The 17,960-nt window shown below is 40.9% G+C and overlaps 1 protein-coding gene across 4 annotated transcripts in view; it reads left to right on the forward strand.

Moving 5' to 3' along the window:
* Nucleotides 1-17,960, forward strand: part of TXNRD1 (thioredoxin reductase 1) — a 63,783-nt gene that overhangs the window by 37,664 nt on the left and 8,159 nt on the right. For all 4 annotated transcript variants that reach the window (XM_074226745.1, XM_074226747.1, XM_074226746.1 and 1 more), the window contains exons 5-12: nt 3,527-3,669; nt 3,836-3,951; nt 6,339-6,564; nt 10,821-10,913; nt 12,095-12,171; nt 13,247-13,403; nt 15,834-15,941; nt 17,137-17,232. In XM_074226745.1, coding sequence (XP_074082846.1) covers nt 3,527-3,669; nt 3,836-3,951; nt 6,339-6,564; nt 10,821-10,913; nt 12,095-12,171; nt 13,247-13,403; nt 15,834-15,941; nt 17,137-17,232 — 1,016 coding nt within the window. The remainder of the gene's footprint in view (nt 1-3,526; nt 3,670-3,835; nt 3,952-6,338; nt 6,565-10,820; nt 10,914-12,094; nt 12,172-13,246; nt 13,404-15,833; nt 15,942-17,136; nt 17,233-17,960) is intronic.

Consider the following 17,960-nt stretch of genomic DNA (forward strand, 5'->3'; position numbering starts at 1 on the left):
ACGGTGACATTTTACAGCTAAGGAGATAGGCTCCAGTCCTAAAATCACTCGACCTTGCTTCTTATCCATTTCCCCTGTGTGTGTGTGTGTGTGTGTGTGTGTGTGTGTGTGTGTGTTTATTTATTTTCCTCATCAGCAGAAGCAGCCATACCCCTCTGTGGTTCTCAGTTTCTTTATCTGTAAAAAGAGGGAGTTGTATTCTGTGACCTCTAAGGCTCCTTCTCTTGGTCAGTAAACCTTTCTGGACTCCCATTTCCTCATTTGCAAAATGACCTGTGGTACCTTCCAACTGCAAATCAGTGACCCTTCATCAGCCTCAGTTTCTTTATGCAGTGAAGGAGCTGAACTAGATCACTTGTGAAGGCTCTATTACAAATATGTATGTGTGTGTGTGTATGTGTGTGTATATATATATATTTAGTTTTTGTAAGGCAAATGAGTTAAGTGACTTGCCCAAGGTCACACAGCTAGGTAATTATTAAATGTCTGAGACTGGATTTCAATTCAGGTCCTCCTGACTCCAGGACTGGTGCTCTATCCACTGCACCACCTAGCTGCCCTACAAATATTGCTTAATGCTTAAAAATTATTTTTTATTAAATATAAATTTTCTGCTTTTTTTTTTCTATCTTAAATAAGACTGGGGACCTGGATATTTGGGAAGAGGAGTGAGGTCAATTCTCAGCTCTATTGTTTGCTGACCTTCCATCATTTTAGATACGTGTGTGTGTGCACATGAGATATTAAATATAGAATGAAGTCTCCTGCAGTTTTATGTCCTTCACTTCACTCTGTAACACCCCCTCCCCTGTACCCACACATTTTCTCCTCCTAAAGAAAAAGAGCTACTTTATCTTTTTTTTTAAATAAAGATTCAAATCAACAGCATTTTGAGACTCAAGATCTTTTCAGCCATTTATAGCTCCCTTACATAAATTGGATGAAATTGTTCCGTCTGCAGTTGAGGAGGTTGATTGCCTGAATGATTTCTTCCTCCTAATTCTGAGTCTGCTTCGGGATTGGCCGATGCTTCCAAACCCAACCAGTCCACTTTCTTTCATTTTGAAACTTCGGATGGAGAGGGCTTTGGGGGTCACGACACCGGTGCCCCCATTTTGCCAGATTCCTTCCATAGCTAGATAGATGGAGCATCAGCAAGCTTTGCTGCGTCCAGGAGCTGACATTCCAAATTAAAAGTAATATCCATTTACTTAGCACTTGAAGGTTTTCTAGATGCTTTTCCGATGACCTGTACGAATTGGATTAGTGCGTGGAATATTATGCTCATTTCACAGCTGAGAAACCTACGGATCCAAGACACCAAGTGACTTGTTGAGGGGGGCAGATGGGTATTGTCTGCAGATCCCTGGCTCTGGGGGTTCAGAGGATGTGGGGTCCAGGCCCAGCTCCAGCTGTGATCATGGGCTCGGCATTTCTTTTTCCTTTGGTTAAGGATGTTGGACCAGCTACTAAGGTCGCACTCGACTCTAAATCTGTGATCCTAGAGCGTCCTGTATTTCTCTGAATCCTTTACCTGCACTATTTGTTCCACCTTTCCACAGTATTCATTTACAGTGATTTTACATTTACATTTACAAATTCAGTCATCCCGACTGGCATCAATCCTCTGTGAGAGGCAGAATGCCAGAGTCAGGAAGTCTTGAATTTGAATCCAGCTTCAGATCTTTCCTAGCTTTGTGGCCCAGGGCAAGTCATTTAATAGTTTTGTGATTCAGTTTACCCACCTCTAAAAATGAAGGAATGGGTTCTCTCCTAAACTCTAATCCTGCCATTCTCCATCTGGCCATTGTATAACTGATGGAGGTCCACTTTGGTTTCCAAGTTGTGAGTTTGGTTTTTTACTCTCACAAGTCTCTTAGTTTTCTGAGAGAGAGATATATATATTGAAAAGGAGTTGCTTTTATGATCTCAATCAGTCCAGGTTTTTTTTTCAAATATTCATAATTTCCCCATATCAGTGGCCAAAGAGAAGTGGTGTATGAGTGTGTGTATTTAACATCTCTTTTTTTTGTAAGCAGGAAATATATATTTGTTTTGTAAAAGCCCAGTTTGTCAGTAGTTATTTCCTTTTTTGAATGGAAACTTTTGGTAGGTAGTTTTCTAATAATTAGACTTGGTGAGAGGCTCAGAATGGTGCCATCTGCTGTTAAAAGTTGTAAACTGAAGGCCTGGGTCTGCTGGGTGTATTTCAGGTAGCCTTCCACCAAGGATTTGTGTTAGAATGGTCCATTATGGGAGTATCACTAAAGGAATGAAGATCAAGGACTAATCATACATATTTTTATATGACACAAGCCTGGTATATTTTGATGAAACAAATGATGTCATTTCCCCATTTCATTTTTTAAAACAAATTTAAAAACAAATTAAACAAAATTTAAAAAAAGCAAATTTAAACATTTTAAAAATTAAGCAAAAGACAAATTTTAAACAAACATTTGGTTAGGTGTTGATCCACTCAACCTTTGGTCTAGAGACAGCACAATGTAGAGTCTAGGTTGACTTGGGATCAAATCCCACTTCTGACTCTTATTTATTAAACCAGATTATTTTGGGTGAGTCACTTTCCCTGGAGCCTCCATTTTTTTCCATCTATAAAATAGGAATGATTGCTGTAGAGTTGTAAGTTGCTCAAAGAGTTGTAGTATAAGAAAAATGAGCCTGAGGAGTCCTAAATGATCTCCTCTTCCTTACAAAGTAAATGTCAGTTATCATTAAAACATTCTTTTGTCGGCTGCTTTTTAATTGTTGAATTCCTAGTGTGGAGAAAGCAACCTCCCGGATAAGGGTGTGAGAGCTACAAAACACAGAACTGAGAGCTGGTTCTTGCCCTGCCCTCAGGGAGCTTACACTTAAAATGCAGTTTCTTGTCTCCTACTGCCAACCTTCCATGTCATTGCAGCATTTTAGAAAGGGATAGGGTTAGGGACTACACCTGTGATTTCATTGTCTTAGTCACCTTCCAAATGAAGAAATTCCTTCTGTGTCTGTGAATCAGCCCCTACAGTCTCTTCTGGAACACTGGGGGCTTGCAACACTAGAATGTGTTGCAGACTTAAATTCAGATCTTTGAGGCTGGCTCTGGATCCACTCTGCCATCTAAAACCAATGAAGATAAAGGATAATTCCAAATGATCCAAATAATCAATGTGGGGAGAAAATTATCTTAGTTCAAAAATAGCTGTGGTCTTATTACCCATTATTTTGACCTGGAAAGCCCCCCCCCCCCCCCAGTTTCTGTGGTTATTAGGGGCACAACAGATCAGAAGTGGGGCTGAGAATAAAGAAAACCTAAATTCTGAAACCCGTTGCCTCAGCGTCCTCATTTGTGAAATGGAGATAATAACAGCAGCTATCTGTCAGGGTGGTTATGAGGATTGAAGGAGATAATATACAGAAGTCCTTTTGCAAATGTTATATAGATGCTAGTGACTGTGATTATTTCAGATGAATCTAGCGTTGCTGGATTAAAAAACCAATCATTCTATTCTTGTTCCATCCACAGTCAAACACAATTGGGAAAGCATGACAGAAGCGGTTCAAAATTACATCGGCTCTCTGAACTGGGGTTATCGAGTAGCCTTACGGGAGAAAAAGGTCACCTACGAGAACGCTTACGGAGAATTTGTTGGCCCCCACAAGATTAAGGTAAAAAAAAAAATCAGGTTAGCCAGAGGGAGCTACTTCAGCCTTGATTAAGTCCTGGGGAGAGATGTTTACAGCAGATTGGCTTCCTGTGTATGGGTGGTGGTTTAAGTCATCAATCCTGTGAGTTTTTCTGGAAATCTTCTTTAACTGGTTGATTTCTCTGCAGGCAACCAACATCAAGGGCAAAGAAAAGTTCTTTACGGCGGAGAAGTTTCTTATCGCCACTGGTGAAAGGCCACGCTACCTGGGCATCCCAGGGGACAAAGAATATTGCATCAGCAGGTAGGAGGAACTAGCCAAAGTCATGATTGCTCGGGTTTTCTTGGCTTCTCTTTCAGGTCACATCTCCCCGCCCCTTTTGCTCACCTGTTATAAATGTTTTAATTGTAAATTGTAAATTTTCAATTTAATTATGACCAGACATGTCTGGTGGTTCCACCACCGCTTATCCTGTAAACTCTGCTCCTAAGGTCATATGCCTCTTTCTCCTTGTGTTTAAGGGGAGCTGATTGTTATTGCAGGGACAGAGTTGAGATAAGGATTGATATTGGCCCAGCCACCATTGATACCTGTGCTCTTGGCTGTGGCTTACAATGACCTTGCTGATAGTGATTAGTAAGCTAGTAAGAGTCTTAATTGTGAGTCATGGTAGTGGCATCATGAGGGCATGAAAATGCTTTCTCAAGGCATTTATGATACATTCTTTAGATATTTTATGGTGGAAAGAAATAAATAAAGCATTGCACTTGGAATGAGGCTTTTTTCTATTTGGGCCCTTTATAGCATTGATTTGAATGATCATTTTTTGTTTTTGACATAGATTTCTCCTTCTCTCCCCATGTGCCCACCCTCCCTGCCCCAAAAACCATCCTTTGAAGTTTTTTTTTTTGGCTTGGTATAGTCAGATGCATGTCTGTAGTATCTGCTGGTTTTAGTGATCAAATGAGGCAATAATTGTATATCACTTAACGTTTGTCTGGCACATATGAAGCACTTTATAAATGGTAACTCATCATCATCATCATCATTAGCTATTATTTTTATTATCATCATCATCATTATTATTATTTCTGGGGATAATGAGACTGACAGATCCCTTGAGCTAAGGATTTCTGAGCTATGGTGGGACTAATGCCAATTTGAACTTCAATATGGTGATCCCCTTGGAGTGGGGGGCCTCCAGACTGCCTAAGAAGGGACAAAATGGTGGAGGTTAATAATGGAGCATGTCAGAGCTTCTGTACCAGTCAGTTTTGTGATCAGGTCCATGAATGCCAGCCCTCGGTAAGAGAGGGAGACCCAGTCTTTTTATAATGAACAGAAATTCATTTCCTCCTCCCAACTGAAAAAGAAAAAAAAAGCCTTGCAACAAATACATATTGTGACTTCATCACTGATTCTCTGGAATAAGGTTTGGACCTTGTGTTGGTTAGGGTTTTTAAAAGTATAGCAGAATTCTCTTTAAAAAAAAAGAGGATAGTCAGCAAAATATCAACAAAGTGATCAATTTGTTAAAAAAAATCAGGCTATATATGTCTTGGAACTTCATTAAGTATAAGAGCTTTTTTTTTTTTTTTAGTTTGTGCAAGGCAAATGGGGTTAAATGGCTTGCCCAAGGCCACACAGCTAGGTGTCTGAGGCCAGATTTGAACTCAGGTACTCCTGACTCCAGGGCCAGTGTTCTATCCATTGCATCACCTAGCTGCCCCATATAAGAGCATTTTTAAAGGACAAAATCAACAAAACATCAATTTATTGAAAAATCAGACCATATAGAATGGGGAGGTAGGAAAACTTATCATCTGTACCTCTATTTTAAGAATGGAGAAGCTTTCACTAGGGAAACTGTGGCTGCCCAAAGGTTACTAAGTCCAAACCAGCTGGGAAATTGATCCCAATACATTGTGGCTGCAAGAATAGGACCAAATCTCCTAACTTCTTTCTAAGGATTTTCTCAAGATCCTACCTGTGCCATTTATATGATATTGGGAAATTTCCCAGTTATATGATATTGGGAAATTAGCCTCTCTGGGCCAGAATTTTCTACATCTGTAAAATAACAGGGTTTGCCAAGATGACTGAAGCCCCTTCAAGTTCCAAACCTATGAATCTGATGAATCAAGTCCTAAATGGGCTCAAAGAAAATTCTGTTTGGAAAGCACTTTGCAAAAGCAGTCTACAATTGTTGATTATTATTGTCTTTGTTTTTGCAGTCTGCCTTGGTGCGGAACAAGTATTCCTATTCTGGGAATGTATTCATTCATTCATGGGAATGAAATTGGAGATATTTGACATAATGGAAAAGTAATATGGATGATCCAAAATATCTTTTTTTTTTTTTAGCATTTCTCTTTGGCTTTGGAATGTTTTCTAGTTCTTAAAAAAATCTGATTTTACTTTCAATAGCTGTATTTTATATATATAGTTTAATTTCTAATTTTGTTGTGACCTAATCATTCACCATCTGATTATGATGAGAATCATTGGGAGGTGGAGGAACTGCATAGAAAACTTAGGATTTAATTTACTAAAACTGCCATATCAAATTACTATGTGGATAATGAGTAAAGCATTTTTTAAGTCTTTAAAATACTAAAACAAAATGATTGCATTATTTGGCATCACTTGGTGGGTCTAACTCTTTCTTATTTAACTCTTTCTTATTGCAGTGATGACCTTTTCTCCTTGCCTTACTGCCCGGGGAAGACACTGGTGGTTGGTGCCTCATATGTAGCCCTTGAATGTGCTGGGTTTCTGGCAGGCATCGGTTTGGATGTCACTGTGATGGTTCGGTCCATTCTCCTGCGAGGGTTTGACCAAGACATGGCCAACAAAATTGGGGACCACATGGAAGAGCATGGCATCAAGTTCATCAGACAATTTGTGCCTACTAAAGTAAGTGATACCCCTGGATTTGTACAGGGGGTGGAGGCAGGGGGCCTGCAAAGTTCCCCTCTCTTCCTGGGGGCCAGGTGGTCTCACACTTTCGCTACCCCCACCTCACTTACTTCTGACTCCAACTCCCTTCTTGGGTGATTGACTCCTTGCCTTGCTAGCTCTCTGGTCTGTCTTACCTTTCTAGGAAGGAGGGAAAGAGGAAGGAGGGAAGCAAGAAGAAAGAAGAGAGGGAGGAAAGATTAAAGAGGGAAGAAGGGAGAGAGGAAGAAAGGAAGAGGAAAGAAAACAAGAGAAGGATGGAGGAAGGAAAGGAAGAGGGGAAAGAGGGAAGAAGGGAAGGAGAAAGGGAAGAAAGGAAGAGGAGAGGAAGCAGTAAGAGAAGGAGGGAGGAAGGAAGGGAAGGAAAGAAGAGAGGGAGGAGGAAAGAAGGGGGTGGCAGGGAAGAAAAAGGAAGGAAAGAGGGAGAAAGGACAACCAGGAAGAGAAGGAAGTAAGAAAGAAGAGGAGAAGGAGTGAGGGGAAAGGGAAGAAAGAAGGAAGAAGAGAAGAAAAGCAGAGAGGAAGAGAGAAAATAAGAGAAGGGGAGGAGGGATGGATGTGAAGTAGGTGCTGTTGTTCCCATTTTACAGTTGCAGAAACTGAGGCAACCAAGAGGATAAGGGACTTGTCCAGGGCCATATAGTTAAGAAACAGATTTGAACTCGGACATCCTATCTATATCCACAATCTGAAGTGAGAGAACATGGATTGGAATCCAGGTCCTGATGTCATTTCATCATCTCTGGGCCGCATATTCTGCCTCCAAAGTCCCCCCTTCTGGCTTTAGATCTGTGACTCATGATTTTATAAGTAGGTGGCTATTGTCAGGTCCTTTTTCATCATCTGGGAGTCTCATCCCTTAACCAGGACTGAAACAGCAGTACAAATATAGGCCAATAGGTCTTTCTTTTGGAGGCTTCCCTCAGCACAATCTTAATTAATTAGAAAGGTTTAGCTGCTGCTTCCCTGTAAGCCATCATCTATTTTTGTTATTGCTTAAAATTTGGGCTGAGGGATTTTTTTAAAAAGAATATTTAGACTGTGGTGGTTTTTTGCCTGTGGCTTGTGAAAATCTCCCCCTTATGAGCTCACCTTGCTGGAGGAAAATAGAGCCGATCAAGGTGGAGTTTTCCAGACTTGGAGAAAGAAAGGCTCAGTTGTAAAAGGCTCACGGGGTCCTAGGTTTGGACCTGGAAGGGACCTCCTCTCCTTGGATCTGTTTTCTTACCTATTCATTGAGGGGTTGGCCTTGATGACCTCTTCTGAGGTCCTCCTAACCCTGGATCCATCTGCTCCTTAGAATACTGTCTTAATGTTTGCTCTTATTTAAGGGAGCTCCGAGGCAGCTGAGTACAAATCCTAGCAGGTCCAGACACCAGTCAATCCAGCCTTGCTTTCTGGATGATGAAACTGGGGCCCCGAGAGGTCAAGTGTCTGACCCACTTTCACTCCCCCAGACAGGGTCAGAGTTGGAGAGTTAGTTAAGGGCCTCAGCAGTCACCCCATCTTTCCCCTTCATTTTGGGAAACAGGCTCAGAAAGGTGTATATGACAGAATAGGGTAACAAAGGTAGGGAGGTATCTAGCTCCACTGCCCTCATTTTGTAGATGAAGAAGCCTTCGCAGTTAAGAGGCTAGTCCTCTCCCAAATGGCAGAATCTTAACCCTCTGATCCCCATATTAACCCTATGATGAAACAACATCAGTTAAGAGTTTGGGGCCTATCACTGATGAGCAGGAGGGAGGGAGTAAATTTAGAACTCAAAAAAAAAAGAAATTGTATGTAATTGGGAAATATTTAGCAAAATAAATAAAAATGTATTTAAAAATCAAACAAAAGGGGTGGCACAGTGGATAGAACATCTGCCCTAGATTCAGGAGTACCTGAGCTCAAATTCGGTCTCAGACACTTAATAATGACCTAGCTGTGTGGCCTTGGGCAAACCACTTAACCGCATTTCCTTGCAAAGGTAAAAAAAAAGAAAAAAAGAAAAAAATCAAACAAAAAGTTTGCTGCCTGTATGAGCTGGCAAGTGTAAGTTTTCATTCAGGGCAATAGACTTGCGCTCTGGCTGCCATCTTTGAATAGCAGAAATACTCAGGATTAGGATGGGAGGCAAGGGAGGCTGATGGAAAGGAGGCTGGATTTCAGATCAGCTGTGACTTCAAAGCCCAACTGGCCTACTCACCTGTGTAACCTTGGGCAAGGGGCCTAACCTCAGTTTGCCCATTTGCATAATAGGGGTAATACTTACACTTCACTGAGTTGGGATGAGGATCCAGTGAGATAAGACAAGTAAAGCAACTTTGCTGTTCCTAATCAGCAGAAAGTCCCTAGCATTAGTGACGTGCCACTCTGCCAGGGTGAAGGAAAGGACATCCAAATAGGATGCCAATATGATATGATGGGGCGGCAGCTAGGCCACTCAATAGCTGGAATGCTACGCCTGTGGTCAGAAAGATCTGAGTTCAAATCAAGCTTCAGACACTCCCTAGTTGTGTGACCTTGGATGAGTCACGCAACCTCAGTTTGCCTTAATCCATTGAAGAAAGGAAATGGCAAACCCACTCCATATCTTTGCCAAGAAAACCCTATGGACAGCTTTTGGGAGCCTGGGTACATCAGTGCAGCATTGTTCTTTTGCAGCATAATCCAAAGGTTGTTTTTGGATTCAATGATTCCCCTTGAACATCTCTCTCCACCCTCTCCCAATCTCCTCCTCCTTGAAAAAAATACAATATGAGGAGAACTTAAACATGTGAGATGTCAAATCTCTTCTTTATCAAGCCCTTGAGTTTGATTACAAGGACTCTTTGTGTGTGTGTGTGTGTGTGTGTGTATGTAAGGAACTGTCCCAACAACGTCCTTCAGTTGAGAGGTTGTTGGGATCATCAGCTAAGATGTGAAGACGTGGCAGAATTTTGTCCTTAGTTACTTAGTCAGGAATCCTGAATTTCAACCATGGCCTTATTTAATCAGAGATGGTATTTGAAGCATCATAGCTCTGCAGTGTTTGGGAGAAGTAATAGCAGAACATTGTCTTTGGGAGGCAGTTGGTGATGAGGGCCTGGACATAGTGTTTTTGGGATGGAAGTTAGGCATGGTGTGGTGTCTAAACCAAGGATTCTTAACCTTAGGTCCTTGAATAGATCCTTGGAGGTTGAAGGACATGATGGAGGGGAAATTATATCTTGATTTTCATTTAATTTTTTTTATTTTCAAAATTTTTCTTTTTATTAGGAACTTAATTCTTATTTAAAAAATTAATTTATTAATTAATTTTGCATTTTACAATTTTCCCCCATTCTTGCTTCCCTCCCTCTACCCCCCACGGAAGGCAGTTTGTTAGTCCTCACATTGGTTCCATGGTATACATTGATCTAAGTTGAATGTGATGAGAGAGAATTGATTTTCACTTTTAAATGAGATTTAAGATAGCTCCTTTCATTATACATTTTTTAAAAAATGATTTTTGAAGATTACAAAGACTTTACTGGATTGCCAAAAGAGCCTGGGAAACAAAAAGCGTAAAGAACATGTGGTTAAAAACCTGTAGCACTAGCCCTGGAGTCAGGAGAATCTGAGTTCAAATCCAGCCTCTGACACTTAATAGCTATGTGACTGGGGGCAAGTCACTTCATCCTGATTGCCTCCAGAACAATAAGTGAATGAATAAATAAACAAGCAGACAAATAAATGAAAAGTCCACGATGGGGCATTGTCATGGTGTGGTGGGGTGGATAGAATGCCAGACTCGGAGTCAGGAATAACCAGGTTCTTCAGATACTTAAGATTTTGTGACCCTGGATAAAGTCATTTCCTTTTCTCATCCTTGATTCTCTCATTTGTAAAATGAGTATATTAGACTCATTGATCTCTTAGTTTCACTCTAGTTCTAAATCTCTGATCTAGTCACTTCTCTGGGCCTCAGTTTCCCTATCTGTAAAATGGAAATTATAATAAGACATTCCTAACAAGAGTTGTGGCTGGGATCAAGGTACTTTGCACCCTGCAAAATACTTTAGAAATATCCATTATTAATCTCAGTGAGCATCATTTTCCTGCTCTGTAAAACTGAGATAATGGAATATATCTTGAGGGATGGCTGTGAAGATGCCCAGTGCTTCTCACTTAGAGGGTACTCAATAAGCTTATCGATTGATTAGTTCTGTACCATAAAATATCAGCTGTGATTATTATCATTATCATTTTAGATTGAACAGATTGAAGAAGGCATGCCCGGCAAGCTGAGAGTGGTGGCTCAGTCCACCGACGGCCAGGAGACCATTGAGGATGAGTACAATACGGTAAGTCAGTCCCCAAGTTGTCTTTGTGGGCATGAACTGATGTTTATGGAGTGCCTGCAATAGCCCAGAGGGCTTACAGAACATTCATACGTGGCCGTGATGGTGACCCCTGAGAACCTCCTTCCCCAGGGCTGCCTAGAATACATATCATGCCTTTTTGGTTATTCTAGAATCATTCCTCAGCTTTCCCAGACCTGTGCCCCTAATTTACATCTTTGGGGGCATCTGTAGGGCCAAGGAGCGTGGCTCAGTGATTTGATCAGAGAAGGAAAGTCTCCCATGGAGCGTGGGGAAGTCTGCAGATGGATCAGGTGCTAGCTTTGGAGTCAGAAATATCTTTCAGTGTGACCCTGAGCAAGTCACCACTCTATGCTTCGGTTTGTTCATCTGTAAAATGAGAATTGGGCTCAGTAATTCTGAAAGCCATCTATGACCCTATGAATTACAGTCTTAACTTTAAAAATATGTATATTTTGGTAACTATTTCAGTGTAATTGGTTTTCTTTGTAATTCTGTGTATATTTAAAAATATGACTCTGAAAAAGACCTCACCAAATCGCCAAGGCAGAGGTTGGGTAGTGTAGGACCCCAAATAGCTTAAGAACCCCTGGACCAGAGAGTAGTCCAGGACCCTGAGGGGTTATACAGCCCATATGTGAAAGAGGCCACCCTTGAATCCAGGTATTCTTGATGTCCCAATTTCATGTTTCCTTTTTAGTGTGGCTCTTTACTCTGCAACTCAGAAGTCTTTTCTTCACCAAGGGATCCAAATTTATGAAAAGAGAACCAAATGCAAACTGGAGAAATGAGATTCTGGCCATTGGCTATGAAACCTTGAATCCCTATGCAATGAATGACCCACTGACTTCTAGGAGCTATACTTTCATGGGGCAGCATATTATCAGTCCCTTGGTCTCAATTTCCTCATCTGTAAAATGGAGATAATCATAACCACCTCCTAGGATTGTTGTGAGGATAAGATGAGATAATATTTGTAAAATGCTTTGCAAACTTCAAAGCTCTATAAATTCTAGCTAGTTTGTGTCTTAAATGTTAACAGTTGTACGTTATTCCCCTATTAGGCTGTAAACTCTCGGAGGGCATGAGACCATCTGTCTTTTTTTTTTTTTTTTTTTTGCATTTTTCTTTCTCCTCAATGCTTGTTCCTCAATGGATTTCAGGTGCTGCTGGCGATAGGACGAGATTCATGCACAAGAAAAATTGGCTTGGAAACTGTTGGAGTGAAGATCAATGAAAAGTAAGAAAAAACTTCTTATAGCCCAGGCTGCTTCTCTATGTGGCAATGACCCGTGATGTAGGGTTTTTTGATTTTTTACAAGGCAATGGGGTTAAGTGGCTTGCCCAAGGCCACACAGCTAGGTAATTATTAAGTGTCTGAGGCCGGATTTGAACTCAGGTACTCCTGACTCCAGGACTGGTACTCTATCCTCTGAGCCACCTAGCCACCCCGTAATGTAGTTTTTCAAAGTTATCTTTTGACTCCCAGAGCCATCATTGGCCGCCTTTTGGTGGTATCGTGGCTGCCAAATGGCACCCTGGGCTCTGCCCATATATTCAGGAATGGGGGATGGGGTGGAGGAGGGAGGAGGTCTCCCATTCAGGAGAGAAGTTCACTCCAGATGTGTTGTGTTTGTTGAGTAACCTGGGCAACACTTTGTGATTCGTACAGCTGTTTCAAATATTGTCACTAGGGGATCACCTCTCTTGTGTCCCTAAAATAGTGACTTATAAAAAAACACTGAGACTCTTGGACCAGATGACTGGAGCTAAGATAAGGATGGATGTGGAACCAGTTTTTCTCAGTAGCCTGGGTTAGGTGCTGCCATACAATATTATAGTAATAACAAGCAGGAAGAAAATTATAAATTGCCCTGCAAAGTATAACTGAATTATTTTTCTTCCCATCACAATCTTATTCAATTGAAGAGGGATTTGGGGTGTTTTCTCTTTTTCTTCCTCTCTCTTCCCCATCCTCTGAACCCTGGACCAGTCCCTACTTTCTCTGAGCCCTTTGCTTCTTCTTCTGGGGTCCTTTTGGCTCTATAGAGATTTCATCCCACAATGATCAAGGGATCTGTGTGTCCTTTAGTTGCGAGTAGAAGTTAAAGTTTCCCTCTTGTGGTAAAATTTTATTCTCTCAATTTGGATTGAAAATTTTTTGCGATTTCATTCCTTCATTTTTATTTTCTCTTTTTCCTCTTCATTTTCATTTTTTGTTTTATCATCCATTTTTCTTTCTTTTTAAAAATTTTTTTTTTTCATTTTGCTTTCTTTTTAAATTATTTTTTCTTTCTTTCTCTTTGAATTTAAAGGACAGGGAAAATCCCCGTCAATGATGAAGAGCAGACCAACGTACCTTACATCTATGCTATTGGGGATGTCTTAGAAGACAAACTAGAACTGACACCAGTTGCGATCCAGGCGGGCAGACTGTTGGCCCGGCGACTCTATGCTGGTTCCAATATAAAGGTAAGCATTGGCCATCATCTGCTGGAGTTCTGTTTCACGAAATCGAGGGGCAATTTTCCAAATAATTTTTTTTTGTTGTTGTTGATTCTGGAGGGCCTAGCAGATGGGCCTTCAGAACTGAACAGAATTACAGATTCTGTAAATTTGTGATTTTATCTACTATGAAATGCTTTTTCCCCCCTATTTTGCAGAAACACTGAGATGAGCTCAGTTCAGTTAACTAAGCTTGAACACTACTTCATTCCACATAAATCTTCCTAATAGTTGCATTACATCAGTTTCATTATCTCCAATTTACATGTAATTTTCTAAATCCTTTTATGGGCTCTAACTAGGCTATAAAAGGACTTGGTGATCTAGGAGGTGATGTTAATAATGCAGATAGCTTCTTGAAACTTCCCTTTCCTTTTCTTACTTTCTCTGTTGTTGGAATATATCAATAGTATCTTAAGTATAATACTGTACAGGTTTCCTTTCTATGTTGGCTAGTATTGGAAACCCAAAGGAGTAATGCCAGTGCCCTAAGAGGTCTTCTTTATAAATTGGTATCCAGAGACAGTTTTGATTTGCAGTCTAATCTATTAAAACTTCCCTAAGTTGGTGGACACATATATGGGGGAATTAGAATTGGAAGGAATTTAGTTGAGATAATAAAATATTTTTACATATCAGATTTTCTAGGAAATTGCTCCAAATTATGATTTTGACTGAGCTGCAAAGCTTTTTTGGTTTTAAATGACTTGTGCCCTTGGATTTGATTTTTCTTTTCTTTTTTTTTAATGAGTAGGTAATGAGCAGGAAAAGGACACTCAGGAGGGTATGAGGACTCAAGATAAGAGTTTGCCTTAAGCAAGGAAAAAGTCTTATTTATTCAATCTTGTAGGCTTGAGCTCCATCTTAAACATTCTAGCAACATGATGTCATGGCATGATGGCAATTGAATTTGAACCCGAAGGATCATGGTCCAGTGCCTCTTCCTTTTTTTTTTTGAGAGGGGCCTAAAGAAATGGGGAAATTTGTCTCAAGGTCACATAAGTAGTTACTGTTCTTTCCACTGAAGAATGGACCTTGGTACAATTTACAACCTGGCTATTAATTCCTGTTTGACCTTGGTCAAGTCCCCTCTCTTGCCTAAGTCTTTGCTGTCTTCTATCTGTAAAATTAGGACCAGATGAGCCCTAAATCCCTCCCAGCTCTAACCCTTGTGTTCCATCAATCTAGTACACAGATCCCTAGATTTGGAGGGAAGGGAGCCAGGGTTCAAATCTTGTCCCTCTTACTTGCTTCTTGTGGGATTTTGGACAAAGCACTTTAACCTCTATGGGCCTCAGTTTCCTCCTTTGTAAAATAACAGGGGTGGAGTTGGTAGCCCTTGACAATCTTTTTGAGTTCTCTGATCTTATTTGCTCTTCCTTCCCTCCCCCAATCTCAGTGCCTGAATTTTGAATCCCTTGAATTTAGAACTCTGTTCATTCTTTCCATTGCTCCCCCCCCTTCCTTCTTTGGTGAAAAACAGGTCAGCTACACTTTGTCCTGAGCTACCCTATACCATAATTTTATCTTCAACAAATTTGAAGCTGCTGAGATGCACTGTGTTGTTTTTTTAATTATGTTTATTCTCCCCCATTTTTGCCAGGAGCTTTTCCATACCTTCCTTCTATTCTCAAATTCATTTTTTTTTTTACTTTTCCCTCATTTCCTGGGTCTAGGGAATAAAGATGAAGATATAAGCTTGCATCTGGGTTGTAGATGGCAGGTTGGAATTGGGCCAATCCTCCTGGAGGGCCTTAATCCTTTAATTTGCCAGGCAGGTGTTGGTGAAAACACTTTCACTTATGACTTGGAGTAGCCCAGGTCCCAACCTGCCCTTGATGTTGCCTAACTTGTAGAGACACTCCCTGAGTCAAGCCATTTGGGACCTTAGAGTTTACCTAAAGGGCTTTATTTGATTTTGTTCTGTTGTCCTGGAAGGTTAGCGAGACTACATACTACTGCCCTCATTTTACAGATGAGGGGGTTGACACTCGGGTTAATTTATGGAGTTATAGTTAAAGGAACTATATAGTTAGTTCATCCCTCTTTTTTAAAAAATATTGAGCTTTTAAATATTTTTTCAACCAACAAAAATCAATTTTTCTCTCCTCCATCCTTCACCTTTTTGAGAAAAGAAAAAAACAACAAACTTTGTGCCAAAAATGTAGAGTCAAACTCAAGAAATGCCCCCATTGGCCAGGACCAAAATGTGTATCTCTTTCAGTAGCCTGAGTCCACCACCCTTCTTGTCAGGAGGGTGGGTAGATGTTTCCTCATCTGGGAGGGAAGAAAGGGAGGAAGGAGGACTCCGAACATCAAAGTTTCTGGAAATGCCTTCTTTGAATTCACATCCTTTCAGCCCCGAGTGATTTGTTCTCCTTCTCTCTTCGAATACAGTGTGACTATGACAATGTCCCCACCACCGTATTTACTCCCATGGAATATGGGGCTTGTGGTCTCTCTGAAGAGAAAGCCATTGAGAAGTTTGGAGAAGAAAACATAGAGGTAAATGTTCTTCCTTGTCATCTTCCCCCTCATTTTAGACTATATAGTGCTGGGCGGAAGTCTGTACTGAAGAAATGGGTATGAATTTCAACTCTGCATTCCGTTAATTAGGTGATCTTGGGCAAATCATTTCCCTTTCAGTGCCTCCATTTTGTCATATATAAAAGTGGAAGGAAGGATGTAGTGAGGAGGGTGGCCTCTCAGCAATAAATCTCTCTTCCCAAGTCAATTCCTCTCGTCTGGGTTCCTTCAGGTGTTGGGTTAGATGATTAGCAAGGTCCCCTCTAACTCATCCGTGATTTCTCATGTTTACTTCCAAACTTGGAGACCCTGGAGAGAGTCGACCCCTCCCTGCCTCTCCCACCCCACAACATCTAGTCAGGGAGTCTTGAGTCTGACATCAGCAGAAACCACTGCCATCCCACATATTCTTTGTAAAAAAATGGCAAGACTTAAAGTGAGCCCATTGGCAACAGCATGGGTGACAAGCATGTGGGCAAAGGGTTTAAATCATATATTAACTTTCTTTGATGCAATGAGCATCGGTTCTTCCCCCCTCCCTCCATATTTTACTGCTACTGTATACTATTTGCAAGTGCATTCTTTGGTTCTGGAAAATGACAGTGGAATTTATAATTCAAGACCAAGGCTTGGCAACGTGAGCCAAATAATCGATCCTCTTTGGGCATCCTGTCCTAACGTTTATGAAACATGACAAAGGTGGTCATTTTATTTTTCTTTCTTTTATTTTTTTGGCCTCGATGCCTATAATTATAAATTAATACTCTTGGCGAATTTCATAAACTTTTGGAAGCATCCAAACCGGAAAGCCAGGTAGTGACTAGAATGCTTCCTGCCTATACTTTCTCCTCTTGTCATTCCTAAGAGATGACAAGATGGGAATGTATTTTAAAAATGTGAGATTGAGATGATTCATCACATGGCCACCTTCCCTCTCCTTTTCCTTGAACGGCCTTGATCCTCCGGGTGGGTAAAGACCTGAGTGTGAAGACTGACCTAGAAAGAAGGAATAATTATATAAGGGGAGAAGTTGATTCCTGCCCGACTCTGGCTATGAGTTCAGTGTCAGGCTGTGACTGGTTCATATTGAGGGATGTCTCATGCTAGGGTCATGGCAGAAAGCCCATTTGAATTTACGCGGGGTTCAGTTTTACATGGTTTGTTTGCTTCTTAGGTCTACCATAGCTACTTTTGGCCGCTGGAATGGACCATCCCATCACGAGATAACAATAAATGCTATGCCAAAATCATCTGCCATGTTAATGACAACGTAAGTGCCTTCCTTCTTGTTTGAAAATTCCATTTCTCTTCCATTGTCTCATCAAGATTTATTGTCAGAGCCTCTTCCTTTGGCACTTAAGATATGGTTACAGACTGTTTCTCAATCCTCTTTCATAAACAGTGGTAGGGCAGGGAGGTGCTCAATAAAGAATTCCTAAGCTCTTCAAGAGCCCCCAGGGAGGCATCACATCTGGGGTATTGTGTTTAGCTCTACATGCCTCATTTTTAGAAAGGACATCAATAAGGACATTGGCATCCAGGTATCCTAGTGAATAGAACATTAGAGTTGAGTCTAGAAGGCTGAATCAGAATTCTACCTAAACATTAACTATTCTGTGTGACCTTGGGCAAGTCACTGAACAGCCTCAGTTTCCTTATCTGTTAAATGGAGTAGTGATAATGTCTGTCTCACACAGTTGTGAGAATCAGATGAGATATTTGTGAGGTGCTTTGCAAACCCTAAGGTGTTAGATATAAGGGTTAGCTATAATTATCATTAAGGGACTGGAGCACATGCATTCATGGATCAGAGAAACTAGGGTTAGTTTGGTGAAGAGAACTGTGGGGTGTGGGTCAGCGAACGACGGTGGAACGAGATTTGAGAAGCTGCCTTGTTTCTACTTGGGCCCAATCGCACCACTGGAAGCAAAGGTAAATTGTGACTCAGTGAGAAGTAATTTCCTAACTGTTGAACCTACCCCAATGTGGACTGCTTGG

Source organism: Macrotis lagotis, chromosome 2, assembly GCF_037893015.1.
Source record: "Macrotis lagotis isolate mMagLag1 chromosome 2, bilby.v1.9.chrom.fasta, whole genome shotgun sequence".
In the NCBI taxonomy this organism is placed as follows: Eukaryota; Metazoa; Chordata; class Mammalia; order Peramelemorphia; family Peramelidae; genus Macrotis; species Macrotis lagotis.